We start from the raw sequence: 18,301 nt of genomic DNA on the forward strand, positions 1-18,301 counted from the left end.
GGGGTCGCGCATGGGGGACGGTGGCTGCTGGCGGTCGCGCATGGGGGGCGGTGGCTGCTGGTGGTCGCGCACGGGGGGGCGGTGGGGTTTTGGAGGTCGCGCACAGGGTCGATGGCTTTTGGCGCGCGGGGCGGAGGGGTCGCGCACGGGGGCAGTGGCTTCTGGCCCGCGGGGCAGAGGGGTGGCGCACGGGGGCGGTGGCTTCTGGCGGTCGCGCAAGGGGAGCGGTGGCTTCTGGCACGCGGGGCGGAGGGGTCGCGCACGGGGGCGGTGGCTTTTGCCGCGAACGGGGGGCGGAGGGGTTTGGCCGGTTGCCGCGCACGAGGGGCGGAGGGGTTTGGCCGGTGACGCTCGAACGGCCACTGGCGACACGGGCCGGCGTTGCCAAACCTCCCGGACGAAGGAACAGGACGAGAAGGACGTGAAAATGGTTTTTTCTATTTTTCTTTTTCATAAATGTGGTCCACGTAGATAAATTTCAACCAATAAAATTGTTTTTGTCAGTGCTAAGGGTTGTTGCTTGTACAAGCAATTCACAAAAAAATTTAAGAAATCCAGCTGCCATGTAGGACAAGTCCAACGGGAGTTTGTTATAAGGAACGATGCTTAACAATAAGAAACCCTTCGAGCACCCTCCGTTGGAGGTGCTCTTATAGGTTCTGACAAGGAGAGAAAAAGGAGCAAAAGATGAGAAAAGAGAAGAATAAGGGTAAGTCGAGAATGAGAAAAAAAATAAACAAAAAAGAAAAATTGCAACCACTAGTTTATTAAAATTAAAATTCTAACATTCTTATAATTTTTTCTCACAACGAACTAGCTTGTCTTGCTCCCACCCTAACATTCATCCCATGAATTTGGAGTGAGAAAAGGGATGATTGGGTCAGGTTTATTTTGTCCCTATCCGACCCAACATTTTGACTAGGTCATTTATTTAAACTCAAGTTTGACCCAATCAAGATCCAAAACATATGAAATGGGATAAAACTAAATCAACTTGGCATTTTAACTATCTATACTAACATTATATATAGTTAAATTATAGAATAAAATAAATGTAAAACTTAAATTAAGATATATTTTACAATATATATTTTAAGATAAGTAATATCATCATAAATATAATATTATGTTATACAAAATATTGAATTATAATCTCCTTTTTGACGTTTCATGAAATTGCACTAACATCCTTTGTATTTTTAATGTTTACTATAATCTCCTTTACAAGGATTAACATTATAATGATTTTACAATAAGGGAGGTTGATGTAATGTCCCTAAACTTTATCGCACAAAATAATCATTCATTTTTAATAGATTCACAAAATCTCAAGTTTTTATGTTTTTTTTTTCAACAATCAGAAATCTGACCACGCTCGCTGTGATTTTCATTGACCAGTTATGTGATTTTCTCTATTATCTACTGAATAAAATAGTTTTTTCATACATAATTGTTTCAAAATATTTTTAAAAAAATGTAGAAAATTAAATTGAGCTGGCACAGCTCAAGAAATGACCCAATCTCAACACGGTCAAAAATGCATACAGGCCGGGTCGGCATGGTCTTGCTCACTCTTACCTTAAATATATACAATCCGAATTACATGATTGATTAGCCATATATGTTCATGCAAAGAACTTTTCATACAACAAAGAAACAGAAAAACATTGCTTGCTAACGTTGTTTTTAGACTTGAGCACTCTTCAATGATCCCGAACTATGTGATGCTTCAAAACGAGCAGTGAACCCAACTGTTGTGTGTTTTATTGATCTCTGCCTCACAATGTTAACGTATTCCGGGTCAGATGTTTGGCCATCATTTCGTATCCACTGTATCATTTGATGGAACATGGGGCAGAACCGCATTTGGATTGAAGCATAGGCAAAGTATGGAAGGAGTGAAGCAACAAGCACAAGCAAAGTGATGAGCCAGTAAGATGGTGCTGGTGCACACTCTTCGATCAAGACCTTATAGGCAGTGGTTGATAGAGAGGGGTCCATGGTTCCATACACCAAGAGAAATATGTACCAAAAAAGAATGCCACCCCATATGAACAAATGTTGTAGATAAGTGAAGTAACTTATGGATAGTGCCATTTGGCAATTCACCACCCACACAACACAAGTGTACATGGTGGCACCAAGAACTTCCAGATCAGCAACCTCCCCTCCTTTGCGGAATGCTTGATCCTCCATTGCCTTGATGCAGAAGAAGAATATTATGGTAGCACTCAAGACTCCATTGAATGCCCAACCAAGGATCCGTTTCCAGCTGAATAGGACATTTTGTACACCTTCTTGATATAATAATGGGAACTGAAAAATTAATTCATAAAGAACGTTGTCAAATGTCATGAGATGTAAATTATGGTGTAGTTTATCTTATGAAATTGTATCATTGGCATAACTCAACCTTACACTATTAAGGCTATATCACTAGTTATGTGAAATCTCCACACACCCTCAAGGAAGGTGAAATTTACAAGATTGGACATTTGTGGGTGATCCAATAAGTTTAACAACAATCAATAATCACTAAGTTCTTATACCATCTTAAGATTTTAACTTAATTTTACAAAATTAACATACAAGACGAAAATTAATCTCTAATTATATACATTATTAAAGGTCATATCACTTACCAATGTGAGTTTTCCCATAGTTTGTGTATCTAAGGAAACAAAAGTCTAACAGAATGACATTAAAGAGAAATTGAATATAAAGGGATACCTTGAGACATAGTCTAGCTGACACATCTTGGTCAAACACTCCCAGGGCAATTACAGGAAGCGAAGTGAAGAACACGTTGTAGAGTGAGAGGAACCAGTCATTGTATGCAGCTTGCCCTGAGAACGAGGCATAGATCTCGTAGAAGAAAAGTGTGAAGCCAAAGGCAATGTTCTTGTAAAAGAAGTAGCAGATCTGCCAAATGAAAAAAGAGGTTAACAATGTTCTGTTAATTGAAGGAATGTGCAGTGTGAGTGACAAAGAGAAGAAGAATGATGGGTCAAACTTCTGTAACTGTCAGCAAAATATTTGTCTAGAGACAGACAAGATTGTTTATGAAGTTGAGTGTGAGCAACTGAGCATGCAACACTTATGCTTCGCAAAATATTCGTTCCAATCAAAGAACCTATGTTTGAAGAACTGATGTCAATGTGAATTAATTAAGCATTGAAACAAGGACAGATTATGTGTGAACATATATTAAATGGAGTAGCATATTGTTGGAAAATCTTAAATTTCTAGAGATTCCGAGATATCCGAGATATCCGAGATATCCAAGATATCCGATTTAAGTTATCTGAAATGATTTGATTTATCTTTTGAGTTACTTTGTTTCATATTAGATAAGATAGTTTTTTGATAAGTTTTTATTTGATAAGATATTTTATTATTTTCTTGTTAGTTCAGTACGTTGTAAAATGGCTATTTAAAGGCCATCTCTTATTCAATAAAAAATACAGTGAGTTGCTACGTTCACCCACAACATTAGTATTACCTCGTCTCTCTTATTTTTTCTACAAATTGGTATCAGAGCTTTATGCTCTGAGTGCCGAGTGTGAGAGGAAAATAGTGTGCGCCTGTGAAGGGGAGGAAAGAAGAAAGAGAGAGTAATGGCGAAGGTTGTTAATGGAATGACCGTACCACAACTGTCAAAGAAAACCAATTATGATAATTGGTGTTTACAGATGAAGACCCTGTTGGGTTCCCAAAGTCTATGGGATATAGTGGAGAAGGGGTTTCAAGAACCCGAGGAGGACGAAGACCAATCTGTGGCTCAGATTGCCGCATTGGAAAAGACACGAGTGAAGGACAAATCGGCTTTGTATTTTTTGTACAATGCCGTGGATGAGTCAGGCTTCGAGAAGATTGCAAACGCTGCATCTTCAAAGGAAGCATGGAAGATCTTGGAGGTTGTGCACAGAGGTAACCACCGTGTCAGACAGATCCGACTTCAAACTCTCCGAGGAGAGTTTGAGTGTTTGAAGATGGAGGATAAGGAACAAGTATCCGAGTACATAACTCGGGTGGAGAAGTTGGCTAATCAACTCGGAAGGAATGGGGAGTCAATGCCAGCAAGTAGAATTGTGGAGAAAATCTTGAGATCATTAACAGATGATTTCGAGAGTATTGCATGCGTAATTGAGGAGTCAAAGGACTTGTCAGTTCTCTCAGTGGAAGAGCTCGCTGGGTCACTAGAAGCCCACGAACAAAGGAGGAGGAAGATGAAGGGTACTCTTGATCAAGCATTACAGGCGCAACTTGATTTGAATGAAACTCGGAACACCCAGGGCCAAAGATCAAGTGGACAAGGACGAGGTGATCAAGGACGAGGTGATCAAGGACGAGGCAAAGGACGAGGTGATCAAGGACGAGGTAGAGGACGAGGTGATCATGGAGGTGGACAAGGACGAGGTGATCGTAGCCAAGGAAGTCTGCCGAGGTCCGAGGTGGAATGTTATAAGTGTGGCAAACTCGGCCACTATGCAAAAGAATGCAGATCGGCAAATTGCTACAACTGTGACAAATACGGTCACATAGCAAAGTATTGCCGAGCTAAAACCCGAAGTGAAGAGAAAGAGAAGAAACTTCTCACAGAAGAAGAGGACGAGGAAGCAGGAATTTTGATGATGATGCAGAGCTCGGAGACCAAGCTACGTCCGAGTTGTGCCTCCGAGGATGAGTTAAACTTGAGTTGCGTGGAGAGATCATTAGTTGAGCTTCCAAGCTCAGATGAAAAGTCAGAAGCCAAGCTTGATTCAAGTTGCTTAAACAACTCGGTCTGGTATTTGGACACTGGGGCGAGCAATCATATGTGTGGAGAAGAGAGTTTCTTCAACGAACTCATCAAGGTGAAGGCTGGATTCGTGTCATTTGGAGATGATTCCAAGGTTGCGGTAAAAGGGCATGGAACCATCAAGTTTATGCAGAAGGATGGACGAGTTGGAGAAATAAGAAATGTCTACTACGTTCTCGAACTTAAGAGCAACATCTTAAGCATGAGGCAGATGATGGAGAAAGGCAACTCGGTTCTGATGAAGGATCGAGTGCTTTATTTGAAGGACAAACATGATCGTTTAATAGCCCGAGTAGAGATGAAAAAGAATCGGATGTATAAACTGGAGCTGAACATCCTTCAAAATAAGTGCTCGAAGCTGGACGTGAAGGATGAAGCCATGATGTGGCATTTTCGTTTTGGGCATTTGAACTTTGGAGGTTTGGCCGAGCTATCAAGGAAGGAGTTGGTGCACGGACTACGTGGTGTTGAGTTTGACAAGAAGTTTTGTGAAGCATGTGTACTCGGAAAGCATACAAGAACAAGTTTTCCGAACTCGTCCGAGTACAAAGTAAAGGAGCAACTTGGCCTGATACACACTGACTTGTGTGGACCAATCTCTCCTGCATCCTTCAGTGGTAAGAAATATTTCATCTCTTTCATAGATGATTTCTCTCGAAAGACCTGGGTATATTTCTTGCAAGAAAAATCAAAGGCATTTGAAGCTTTTAAAAAGTTTAAAGTCATGGTGGAGAAAGAGACTAACAAGCAAATTAAAGCTTTGAGGTCGGACAGAGGTGGAGAATTCACATCGGCAGAGTTTATGGAATACTGTGAAGAGTAAGGTATAAAACGTTTTCTCACAGCTCCATATTCACCACAACAAATTGGAGTAGCTGAAAGAAAGAATCGGACTATTCTTGATATGGTCCGAGCTATGCTTAAAGGGAAGGATATGCCTGAGAAGTTTTGGGCAGAGGCAGTGCAGTGTGCTATATATATACAGAACAGGTGCCCACATTCAAAATTGGATGATGTGACACCTCAAGAAGCATGGAGTGGACAAAAACCGAGTATACATCACTTCAAGATCTTCGGAAGCCTTGCTTACGGTCATGTTCCAACTCAGCTCAGAACGAAGCTTGATGATAGGAGCAAGAAGTATATCTTGATCGGGTATGATGAAAAAGCAAAAGCCTACAAATTGTACAACCCTGTTACAGGAAAAATTCTGGTAAGCCGAGATGTCCAGGTAGATGAGGAAAGCGAGTGGAGCTGGAGTAACTCTGAAGAGACTTCGGGGAGCTCGAACTTTGAGAGGGAGAGATCGGAGATAATAGGGAGAAGCTCGGATAGGACCAATGAGCATTCCGAGGAAGATGATGAACCTGAGCAGCTTAGAACTCGGAGCTTGCAAGACATCTACAACTCCACTGACGAGTTACATGTAGTATGTCTATTGACAGGAACAGAAGACATAAAATTTGAAGAGGCAGTACTTGATGAGAGATGGAAGAAAGAAATGGATGAGGAGATCGGATCAATTGGGAAGAGTGAGATGGGAAGAAAAGCTGAGCTAGTTGAGGAGTTTAAAGAAGTGATGAAGAGGGAGTTTGAGATGACCGATTTGGGCATCATGAAGTATTTTCTGGGTTTAGAGGTGGATCAAAGAACAACGGGTACTTTTGTGTCCCAAAAGAGGCATCGGCCACCGCGACGTCGGGGGTGCTGGACGTCGTGTGGCTCGCGAGGCCATGGTACGCGGAGGAGTATCACGCTCTGGTGGAAGAGGCATCAAAATGAAAAAATTTAAGCTTATGGGGGAGTTTTGTTGGAAAATCTTAAATTTCTAGAGATTCCGAGATATTCGAGATATCCGAGATATCCGAGATATCCGAGATATCCGATTTAAGTTATCTGGAATTATTTGATTTATCTTTTGAGTTACTTTGTTTCAGATTAGATAAGATAGTTTTTTGATAAGTTTTGATTTGATAAGATATTTTATTATCTTCTTGTTAGTTCAGTACGTTGTAAAATGGCTATTTAAAGGCCATCTCTTATTCAATAAAAAATACAGTGAGGTGCTACGTTCACCCACAACATTAGTATTACCTCATCTCTCTTATTTTTTCTACACATATCCTATGCTTTAATGCAATGTTTTTAAAGACAAGTTTGTTACCATCGTTGAGATTCTTCTGTAGCACCAATGTCCATGCACAAGAAGTAAACGCTCTAGAAACCGAAATTGGGCAATTGCAATATCACTTGACATCGCTGCCTGAAAATTTTACAAAAGAAAATTCAAGAACTAAAATGAAAAACAAAAAAAATAATTAAGGGTCGTGGTTATATAGGAAGGTAAATCAAAAGAAAATTTTTTGTCAGTAAATCGCTTATCAGATTTACCTGCATTCCTTCAACACCACTGATACCAATCCCAATGTCTGCTTCTTGAAGCATTCCAACATCATTTGCTCCATCACCAATTGCTAGAGTTGTACTACAAGTTTTAATCTTTACTAGTCTAGTAACCTGCAGTATTATAATAGAAATACCTTGACAGATTGAACACATAGTCATAGATATCATCATAGGAGACAAGCACCGACCCTTATTAGCATATAATTTTGCAATGCCTCTGCCACCTCAGCTAATAATAAAATTCAAGATAAAATAAATATTATTAGTTTTATTTCAATTCTAAAGTAAGAAAATACTTCCATAAATGAAAGGCAACTACAAAGACTAAAGGTGTGTTTTGAAATGCTTCAAACGGACATTCCCACTTTCCCATGTAGAAAACATAGAAGCTACACTAGACTCTTTGGGAAATGTCCGTTCATGTTTTGTTAATAGTGTATTTGGATGAAAAATTTTACAAATTCAAGAAATTTAAAATTCTTAGTATTTGAATTACTTTGATTTTAATTTCTATCATTTTTAAAATATTTTGTTTGGATAAGTCAATTAAAATTTCTTAAATTTTAAATTGTTAAGTTGGATATGATAATTTGATTCCATCATGGTAAAATTGATTTTAAAAATATATTTATAAGTTGAGATTTTTAAATTAAATTTTATAAAAATAAAAATTAGCTAATTTTTAAATATAATAATTTAAAAATTAATATTGGATAATATTAATAATTTTAAAAATATTTTTGAATATTCAATAATTAAAAACATGACGACTAAAAGATAAGATAAAATATATAAGTGAAATAAGAAAAAAAATTGAGGAATTTCAAATTCTTACTCTTTTTAGGAGAATTTGAAATTCTACTATTTCAAAGAATTTCACAAATGTTTGAATTTCAAATTCTGTATAAATTCTTCATCTAAACAAGATATTTTATCTTAAAAATTTGAAATTCTTTACACAAATGAATTATTCCATTTAAATTTTCTATCCAAACACACTATAAACGTATTTACAAACATGGAAAACTTACAAGTGCTTTCTGCTTGGGGGATGAACGGCAGCATATAACAGATGCACAACCGACGGCAAGTTCAAGAAACAAGTCTTTTACATCATCTTCTAGTGCATACGTGAGAGACTTCCCATCAATGATAAGAGCTAATGCCTCAGAGTGTTCATCAGATTTAGCAAATAATTCGTTTCCTTTCTTTAACTGATGAAGAACACTTGCCTTAATGGCCTAAGAAATCAATAAGCTTCCATCAAAATGACAAAGAAATATTGTCTTGACATGAAAAATCTTTTAAAAGGACTTCCTCATGCATGTGCCTTGATTTAAATGTTACATGTTATGTTTTCTTTTAATCATAAGACAGAAATTATTAGAGTTGGGTTTTACCGCTGCAGCAGTGGACTTGTCCTCCACTTTCTCCAGTGATTTGGCTTCTGGAGTGTCTGAACTAATTGTAATTTGCTTCATCCCTTGTCTGAGTAAACTACAAGCAAACCTGCAGTCACATAGAAATTATTCAATCTGTGATGTCATATTATTATAACAATGGATTTCAAAATCTATTTTTTTGAGTCAAAAAGCTTGATTCATTTCAGCAACAATGTTGTCATAGATAAAATGTGGTATGTAATTCATTTCAAAATCTATTGATATACTTTGAACTTAGTCAACTTACCCAATATTAATTGCTGTCTCCATTTTATCACCAGTCAAAATCCATAGCTTAATTCCTGCTTGTGCTAGCTTGTCAATGCATTCGGGAACCTGTTTGACACAATATTAGAAGTTGTTATGACAGCACCCAACATGGCTAGTTTCAAAGTACACACATATTAACATTAAAAAACAAAAATAGGCAATTCCCTCCCTCTAATATCTGAAAGAGAAACATTGTTTAACATACCCCGTTTTGAAGTTTGTCTTCAACTGCAGTAGCACCAATAAGAATTAAATCCTTCTCAATCTTTTCTGATATTTCCTCCACAATTTGCTCCCGATCTGCACTCACTAAGTTTTTGGCCTCCATGAATTCTTTATTGAATAGATTGTACTCTTCTTCATCAAGTTCACGATATGCAAGTATCAAGGTCCTCAAACCAGCATCAGCATATTCATCAATGTGCTGCTTAGTCTTCTCTATAAACTCCCTACCATCTCTTGCAAGTCGTTCAAACATGACACTGTTTGTAAAAGCCACAAACAAAAGAAATTTACTATTCTGAACACTGAAACAGAATGGATATGATACTCAAGTCACAGTGTATTTAACATAGCCATGCACTATACTCTATGATGCACGGATACGATGTGCGTGGTCCATGTATTTAGATTTATAAAAATAAAGTAGGTAATCAACTAACCATGTACCAGGTGTGAACTTCTCCTTAGAAAAGTTTCTACAGGATTTAAAATTAAAAGTAATGAACAAGATTACAAACCTGTCTGCTCCTTTGCTGAATAGTAGCAGTTTCCCCTCCTCATCTCTTATAATTACTGACATCCTCTTTCTTGTACTACTAAACTCTAATATATTTAGAAGTTTGTAGGACCTGAAAAAGTGAAATTATAATCTTCTTTAATGCACAACCAATTCTTAAAGTTTCAAGTTGCATATAGTGTAAGATAGAAAATCAAGATTACACATACAAGATCAAAAACTCACCTTTCTGCTGTCTTGCCTGATTTTGGATTGAACTCACGCAGTGAAATAGTTGTCTGTGTCCTTTCATAAAACTCAAATCCAAGTTCTCTGGCTGCAACCACAAAAGCTGCCTCATCAGGTGACTCGGCTTCATATGAAACCTTGCCAGTTTCTTCATCAACTTCAGGTATTGCAGTATGGCACACTGCCAACAGCCGCAGGAAGTTCTGGATTACATCGGCATGAGGTTCATTGATCCAATTTCCATTCATGATCCTTTCATCCATAAAGTTAAATCCTTTAATGGAAGACTTTGCATCAGAAGTCTGTGGAACATTGTCATATTCTGTCAACTCTTGAAATATAGGTACACCTTTTCTCCTGGCTAGAGCTCTCTCAACTTCTGTAACTCCTTGGCCATAGGCAATCCCAGCAATAGAACACTTGATGAATTCCATAGAGTTGCAAGTCAAAGTTCCTGTTTTATCTGAAAGTATGGTATCAACTTGGCCAAGTTCTTCATTCAAATTTGAGGTCCGAGCATGCGCTGGCTGGTCAGTTTCCTCATAATACATGTGCAAATCCTGATTGATGAAAATGCTTTGAAGAACTTTCACAATTTCAATGGAAACATACAAAGAAATTGGAATCAAGTAACTGTACAACATGAGTGCAGTCAAGAATTGCAGCATTGCTGCAACTGGTGCTTTCTTTGGATTGAAGTAAATTGTGGTATCATCTGGTCTGAGGTACCATCTCTTCATAACTCCATTTTCAAGATCCTCCCTAGTTGCAATCCCGAAGAAAATCGAACCGATAAAAGAAATAAAAAATAAGACAAAGAACAGAAAGTAGATGATTTTATCCATCCTTTTTTCAACAGTGCTTCTCTTGGATGGAGGCTCTGTTGAGTTCTGCATAACCTTTGTATCATGGCCTGTAAAGATTACAAGACCATAGATAAATTCTGTGTTCCTCAGCTTTGAGTCCCTAAGCAGTAGCTGCTGAGGTGCAAGAGGATACAGTTGTTCTTCAAGCTCCAAATTCCCAACAAATGAGTACAAATTTGCATTTGGATCTTCACATTTGATGATGGCCTTAAAATTTTGAAAGCTCGAGTCTTCTTGCAACTTTGAAGTTTCTTCCAGTGCTTGTTTAACTTTTAGATTTGTTTCTCCATCAAGATTCGTAGTCTCAACATAGCAAATTGCATCATCATAGCTTGATGAGAGTAGGATGAGATCAGCAGGGAAAAATTCATCCTTTTCAACCTTCACTATGTCTCCAACTTTCAAATCCTTCCATTTGGAATAGTCGAAAACACCTTCTCCTTGATGCACTTTGACCTTTCTGTTATTCATATCTATATCCTGATGAAACCATAAGACTACATCAAAACCTAATAACAATTAACAGGAGCATAAAAAAGCAACCAAAAGGATTTTCTGGGAAGGAATAAAACCAACATAACACTAGTATTATTATCTCTTCTCTCACACAAAATAAGAAAGACTAACAACACACTTTAATAAACTCTAACTCACTTATTGTCCGAAATATATTAGGGCTCATGAAATCATGTAATGGCCTGTTTGGATAAGTTTCTCCATAAACATAACTAGGAGAAAAAATAGGAAGAAAAATTGAAGTTTTTCTGAGTTAAAACTAGCTAACGCATGAATTAAAAATAAATTTTTTGAAAAGGTAATAAGATAGAACTTCTAAAAATTAGTTAACAAAGGAGTTTATTTCATTTTTCCTTCGTATTTTTCTCTTCAATAAGTATTTCTAAAAAAGTTTACTCAAACAAATTCTAAGTCCCTCTTACTACTTAACATTCTCACACATGATTTCTTGAGTCCCTATAATTTCACTGTATTGCTAGCATTACTCATCACAGAATTTCGGCATATCCTTCAAATTAAACCGAGATTCCTAAAATAACTATCAGCATCTGTTTTTCATCCACACACATGTGGACATTCCTAAAATAACTCAAGACACGAGATCAGTGCTGAAACCGCTGTGCCCCTCAAGATCCCCCACCACAATAACCCTCTTCAGAATTTTCCAAAACCAATTCTTAAAAAAGTATACAAAAAACAAAATATCTGTGGACAAAACTGCAAAAGTCGTGCATATTGAAAACTTTCAATCAACCATATTCAATTTCCACAGAGCAGGACAGCATATTAACCAAAAATTTGAGGCAAAATCAAAACAATCATCACGGAACATTACCTGTTTTTTCCTCCTCCAATCCTCAAGAGCCTCTTTCCCCATTGTAGCAGCAACCACAACCACAAGAGGGACAACATTGCTGACAGAGGAGTAAGGAGAAACCGGGAAAAAAGACAGGATTGCACAGACAAGGAAGTAAAAATTGGCCACCCTCCTGAATTGCTCAAACAAAGACTTGGGCAGAAAAGTAGCCACAGTATACTTAGTAGTACTCACATAATTGTCCCCATAATAACTCACAAGACTCCCCTCACCACGTTCTGCTTCGTTGCAATACACAATCCTTGAGAATCCAGGACCCCCTATGAGTGAATGCTCCCCTTTGAATGAAGCTTTCCCACAAGAGAATGCATGGATTCTGCTGAAGTGGCGCTTCTTCCTTCTCTGACCACCCATAAATGCAACAACTTTGCTACTCCAAAAGCTTACAACTTATACTACAACTACAATAACACATCACAACCGTGCATAATTCACCTCTTATACATGCTCCACGGACTCAAAGAAACAAAGATCAGATTTGCAAAGATCAACTACTTTTGTGCACTTGATCCCAACACAGTCACTGTAGATATCAAGGCCAAACCAAGATAGAAAAAGTAAAAACAAAAAACATGGCATCATTGAAGCAATAAAATTAAAAGAAAGGGGAAATTCTTTGTTACAACGAAGTTGATTATGTGTAAGGTGAGAGATATTGATGTGTTGGACTAAAAATGCACCTGTCCCATAATGATTGGAGCTGAAAAAGACACGTTAAAATACATGTCGAGATAGATATACATACATGTATTTGTGTTGTTCAGTGTTCAGAATTGAAAAGAAGTTTGTAGTGAAATTATAACTGAAGCAGCATGGAAATATTGTTTGTTTAGTTGGGTTAGAAGCTGAAAACGGAGTCTGATATCCCAGTTTGACTTGTAGCTAAGAACGAAGAGAAGACTTAAAACGTGCACATGCTGTATTGGGTCTTCACGGCTAATCGCTTCAAACACTCAACAACTTCAATAAATATACTGCGGGTTATAATCCTATGATTAAAAATAAATAAATTCATTATTTCCAAAGACAAATACCACGTATTAAATAATTTTAAAACCTTTTGACTTTAAAGACGATAAATATTTTTTTTTTTACTTTTATTTCTTTAACAAATGTCACTGTTTAGTATATTTCATATGTTGCTATTTTTTTAATGTTTTTGGTTGGATACTTGGCAGGAAAATGAATTGATTAAAAAGAAATAAGCATGAATAAAATGGTAAATAGAGTAAAAAAAATGGATGAAAATAGGGGGAATGTATTTCTTAGGTTGTCTAAATGAATAGAAGATAGAGCGGAAAAAAATAAATTATATATAAAAATGTTTTCATTAGCCCAAAAGAATTTAAAAGAATTTCTATTTTTCTTAACATAATTCTATGTATTATTTTAATTTTATGGCATGACACATATATTTATATTTTAAAATACTATGAAAATGCTTAAGAGATTTTTTCCTCACTTTCACACTAATTTAGAAAGAAAAGTTTTTTTGGATTCCGAAAAACAAAATCATTCTTCTCATTTTTCCTTTCAAATATAACAAAAATCTAATATTTTAATTTCAATTTTATATTTCCTTTCCTACTATTTTCCTATTCTAAACACAAGGACATATTTGAACGACATAATTCTTTATTCTTTTCTTTATTTACGATAGAACTTTTAAAAGAGTTTTTTTTAAGCCTTTTAGTAAAGTTGTCAAAAGCTTGGGGATAAAACGCACTACACTATGAAACATAATGACTCACAATTCATTATAGAAACGATAGCAACCGGAAGTATGAAACACTGTCTTGAAAAATTCTAAGCCAAATTAAATGCTCCCTAAAGTTTGTTATAGCATCTACCAATTACCACTCTTTTTATTCTAAATGTAACCATGCATTGCTTCTAGAATTTCGGTTGTCTAGAAGTTAAAACATGAATCAAAGTACTTCAAAAGAAAATATGAAAAAGTAGGAGTGTTTGACACGCACTTTAAAAGAAAATATGTAAAACTGGGAGTGATTGAATGGGATGCGAAGTGTTGTAAATTTTATTGATGTTGTATTTAATTATGGTAAGATGTATTAGTCTCTAAATAATTAATTATTTTTTTTTGTTGGAGATCATAAGTACATAAAGTGATTATTTTTCTTTTAATATAATTTGTTCTATATTTAAGGTCAAAATTCAAATTTTAGACAATTTGGTTAAAAGATCCAAGTCGTTACATTTATGACAATTAATATTAGTAAAAATAAAATAATTTTAAACTTTTTAATAGGTTAAAAATAATATTAAAAATACAATTTTTGTTTAATTTTTTTAAAAACAAATGTTACAAGTGTAAAGTATCACTATAAAACTTAGACATTCCAACAAAGTTGGTGCCTCAAGGCCTACTAATCATTTGTAATACTCCAAATATAAAATAAAATTAAGAAAAAGAAATAACAAACAAGATCATGGGAGATTAGACCAAAACTCATGAAACATCAACAAAATCAAAACGAAGTCAATCTACAACAATTACGATAAAAGTCCACCGTAATAATTTGGGAAGTAAATCCCACCAAACAAAATTAAGTTTATACTCAATCCCAAAAGACACTAGCTTGTCGGTACAAGTATTATCCTCCATATAAATATGAGATGAAAAGAAATGTATTTGTGAACATAAATAAAATTACCATTGCCATTTGTTGCGAATGGTCTAGGGAACAATGTGAACATCCTAAAATGTTGCCAGAAGCAGTTTTGAGTCACATTCAAGTCAAAGGTTATACCACCCCACGTCGTATGCGTATTTAATCGCCAACTTGATCATTGTCAATTCAATATAAAGTGCGTCCTTAGTACCAAGAAACATTGCAAAGCCCTAAGAAAAGCTCCATTGTGATCTTGAAAAAGACCACCACTTGTAACCAAGCCGAGATCCTTTAGCACCACCATCCAAAATTACAATTAACAAGCTCACAAGGTTGAGAGTGTCAATCTACTTGTTTTACAATGAAGGATTTTGGAAAATGTAGTGACTAGAAATTGTTTCAATATGTGGACATCATTCCAAGAATGTGTAATAGGCCCTTTTGTAAATGAGCTAGATAACACCACCGTAGAGATTATCATTAATATAGATTTTTGGTAGCTAAAATCTCTATATTTTGAAGCGTACATTGTTTCTTCGAAGCCAACTCAACCAAATAACTAGCACCAATGCAAATATCAACATCTCCCTAACTTGGGCACTCTAGTGTGGATCTAGAAAACCCATCAAACTTTGCATAGTTGCTAAATCAATAAGTTGTTGAGTAATATTTTGGAGCCACAACCATAAAGATTGTGCAAAAGAACCAAAAAAATAGATACTCGAAAGATTCAACAGCTACTCCACAAAACTACACATTGACACCACTATCACTCCCTTAACACTCTGGTTTTCATTTGTAGGCAATTCATGGTGCCGTAACTGCCACATTATGCTAGAAAATGCAAGAGGCAAGAAACTAACCAAGATAACCTTTAGCCCAAGCACAATGTTGCATTGAATTCCTAATATGCAAAAGAGTTGTTTTGAACGTAAGCTCACCATTGCTTGATGGCCTCCAAACCGACTGATTGGGCTCCAAAACCATAGGAAAACTAGCATGTAATAGCATTGCAGGAAAGTTGTGTGATTCACATAGAAGCAATTCAAGGAAATGCCAAGATCTTTTATTAACAAAATAACCAATATTGGCACTAAGCTTACACTGAATTTTATTTGAAAGACCGAGAATTTCTTAAATCAGGGCATCAAAACACAAAGCATCGTTCCAAAAAATTATATTCCTTCCATCCTCAATCAACCAGCCTATATTAACCTTATATGATGCAAATCACGTAAAATAGATGGCCAAACAGAAGATGACTCGTAACCCACCATAGGCACCTTGTTACTTAAGAAACGTGCCCTCAGAAATGTTACCCATTGCTCATTGGTGTGCAGGAAATTCCAATTTAGCTTCAATGTGGTTGCCTTATTAAGTGTGGAGATAGAAGTTACACCTAACCCTCCTTCACTACAAGGCCTACAAATTATTTTCCATGCAATCGTAACAATCTTGGGTGAGTTTGCATCTCTTGACCAAATAAAGTTTCTTATAAGTCTCTCCATATGTTTAACAACCACTTTGGGCCAAGAATAAATATAAAAACTATATAAAAGCATAGGAAGTAACACACCCTTCTAAAAGGTTTTTTTTGCCTTAATTGTTTCCAACACTCCTTGTAGGTGCCTTACCTATGTCTTGCCTTTAAATATAAGGACACCTAAATAAGTGAATAGAGCTTTGTCAACTAAAAAATCTAGGAGACACTAATGGAAAATTAGCATATTATGTCACCCCTTTTACGTCAGAAATACGAAAATCCGACGTAAAAAAAACGCGATGACATTTTTGTAATTTTTGCGAACTTTTTTACGTCGGACCTGGTAGGGTCCGACGTAAAAAGTCCAATCTATGTCGGAGGAGTCTTGCGTCCGATGTAGATTGGACTTTTTACGTCGGACCCTACCAGGTCCGACGTAAAAAAGGACGCAAATTTGAATAAGAGAGCGCGAGGCACACCGCGCCCATTCACTCTTCATCACTTTTCATTTTTTTCTCTCTAAACCCTCTCCCTCTCCTTTGTTACTGAATCGTTTTTTTGTCTTTTGCAGAGGAATGAACTCTTTGTTACTCATTTGTACATTGTTGCTGCTTCTTAGGTATGAATCAAGATTTCGTTAGCACTTTTCTACTTCGCATTGCTACTCTGGCTATCTGTTTTATTTGATTTTTTGGTTGTTCTATTTGTGTAGGTAGTGGGCGTTTTCTTTTGGGTTGTTATACGAAGCTGAATGGCTTGTTCTGCAAGCAGAACGGCCTGTTCTGCAGGCAGCACGCCCCGTTCTCCAAGCAGAGCAGCCTGTTCTGCTTGGAGAACGGGCCGTTCTGCTGGCATTTTTATGTTTTTTTTTTTATTTTTTTCCTACTTTTTTACGTCGGATGTCTTAATGTCCGACGTAAATTTACGTCGGTGTTAAAGATCCAACGTAAAATTTACGTCTCCCGCTTCTACATCGGTACATTTTCTGACGTAAAAAACTGAAAATGTCCAACGTAATACACCTCTTTTGTACTAGTGAGATCTCATTTTTTTAGCAGCTCAGGCCGAAGACATTGAACCAAAGTAAAATTTCAATTTCTTTAGAATAATAAGTTGACTCAAAGTTTCACTATATTGCTTAAGAAGTGACATTAAATGCTTTAAATTTGCTATAGACCCCCTATAAAACACCAAGATACCATCAACATAAAAAGCATGAGATGGTGTATGGAATCCACAAGGACTTGCCATCAACAACAACAAACCCTGATCAACTAATAAAGATATCCCATAATTGAGCATGTCTTTAGCAAGGCAAAATAACAATGGAGAAAGAGGGTCTCCGTGACACACCCCTCTCTTACAAGCAATATAACCCATTAAAGAGTCATTAACACCAAAGGATAACCTTGTTGAGTATACAATGGTTTTAATCCAACTGAAAAAAGACTATTAAATCCAAAAGCTTTCAATGTTAAAAGCAAAAAATTCCAATCAAGTGTATCAAAAGTTTTTTAAATATCGAGTTTAATAACCAAGTTTCCTCCAAAAGTCTTGTGATCCAACATGTTAATAGCTTTTGAGACAATGCAAATGTTATTTGCAATGTGCCAACCCTAGTAGAAACATTAGTTAACATAATGTTATCTACATATGTAAACAGCCAGGCAATCACCTTTACAATTAAGTCATTATGCAAGCACATGTTCAAAACATAATGTTCAATGCTTATTGGGGACTCGATGATTGAATCACCGTCATGCAAATAACATATTTGTTTCATTTTGCGTCTATGCTTTACCACTCTATGAAAAAAAGTTGTATTTTGGTCACCATGAGCAAACCAATTCAGTCTACCTTTTTCCTTCCAAAATACTTCTTCATATAAAAGTGTCTGATGAAGTTTTAACTATGTTTGAGCTTCATCCTCAATGTACGCATCACCACTGCCTTGTATGTGTTGGGATACAAACAAGTCCCACATCGATAAAATAACACAACAAATAACAACTTATATAATACAAACATACTTCAATGATT

General features: G+C 36.4%; 1 protein-coding gene across 2 annotated transcripts; it reads right to left on the minus strand.

Annotated features, from left to right (window-relative positions):
- Positions 1–1,463: 1,463 nt before the first annotated feature.
- LOC109808129 (putative phospholipid-transporting ATPase 9) lies at positions 1,464–13,088 on the minus strand. Of its 2 annotated transcripts, none has more exons than XM_020370991.3 (12): positions 12,891–13,088; positions 12,104–12,668; positions 9,884–11,232; positions 9,660–9,770; positions 9,125–9,401; positions 8,897–8,985; positions 8,608–8,716; positions 8,239–8,448; positions 7,193–7,318; positions 6,966–7,064; positions 2,731–2,922; positions 1,464–2,316 (listed from the first exon to the last, which is right to left on the minus strand). In XM_020370991.3, the coding sequence occupies exons 2-12, from the start codon at positions 12,497–12,499 to the stop codon at positions 1,687–1,689; spliced, it is 3,588 nt and encodes a 1,195-aa protein (XP_020226580.1). In that variant the 5' UTR covers positions 12,500–12,668; positions 12,891–13,088; the 3' UTR covers positions 1,464–1,686. The 2 variants fall into 2 exon arrangements, with proteins under 2 accessions (XP_020226580.1, XP_020226579.1); XM_020370990.3 differs by having other exon boundaries at positions 12,826–13,088.
- Between the last annotated feature and the right edge of the window lie 5,213 nt (positions 13,089–18,301).

Source organism: Cajanus cajan, chromosome 6 (genome assembly GCF_000230855.2).
Source record: "Cajanus cajan strain Asha chromosome 6, NIPB_CcT2T_4, whole genome shotgun sequence".
NCBI classification, from domain to species: Eukaryota; Viridiplantae; Streptophyta; class Magnoliopsida; order Fabales; family Fabaceae; genus Cajanus; species Cajanus cajan.

Coding starts and splice junctions, on each gene's coding strand:
- LOC109808129 (XM_020370991.3), bottom strand. CDS start 12,499: ATGGGTGGTCAGAGAAGGAAGAAGCGCCACTTCAGCAGAATCCATGCA. Junction 8,717..8,896: donor GAGACAGCAATTAATATTGG/GTAAGTTGACTA, acceptor ATGTGACTGCAG/GTTTGCTTGTAGTTTACTCA. Junction 2,317..2,730: donor CAGCTAGACTATGTCTCAAG/GTATCCCTTTAT, acceptor TTAATTTTTCAG/TTCCCATTATTATATCAAGA.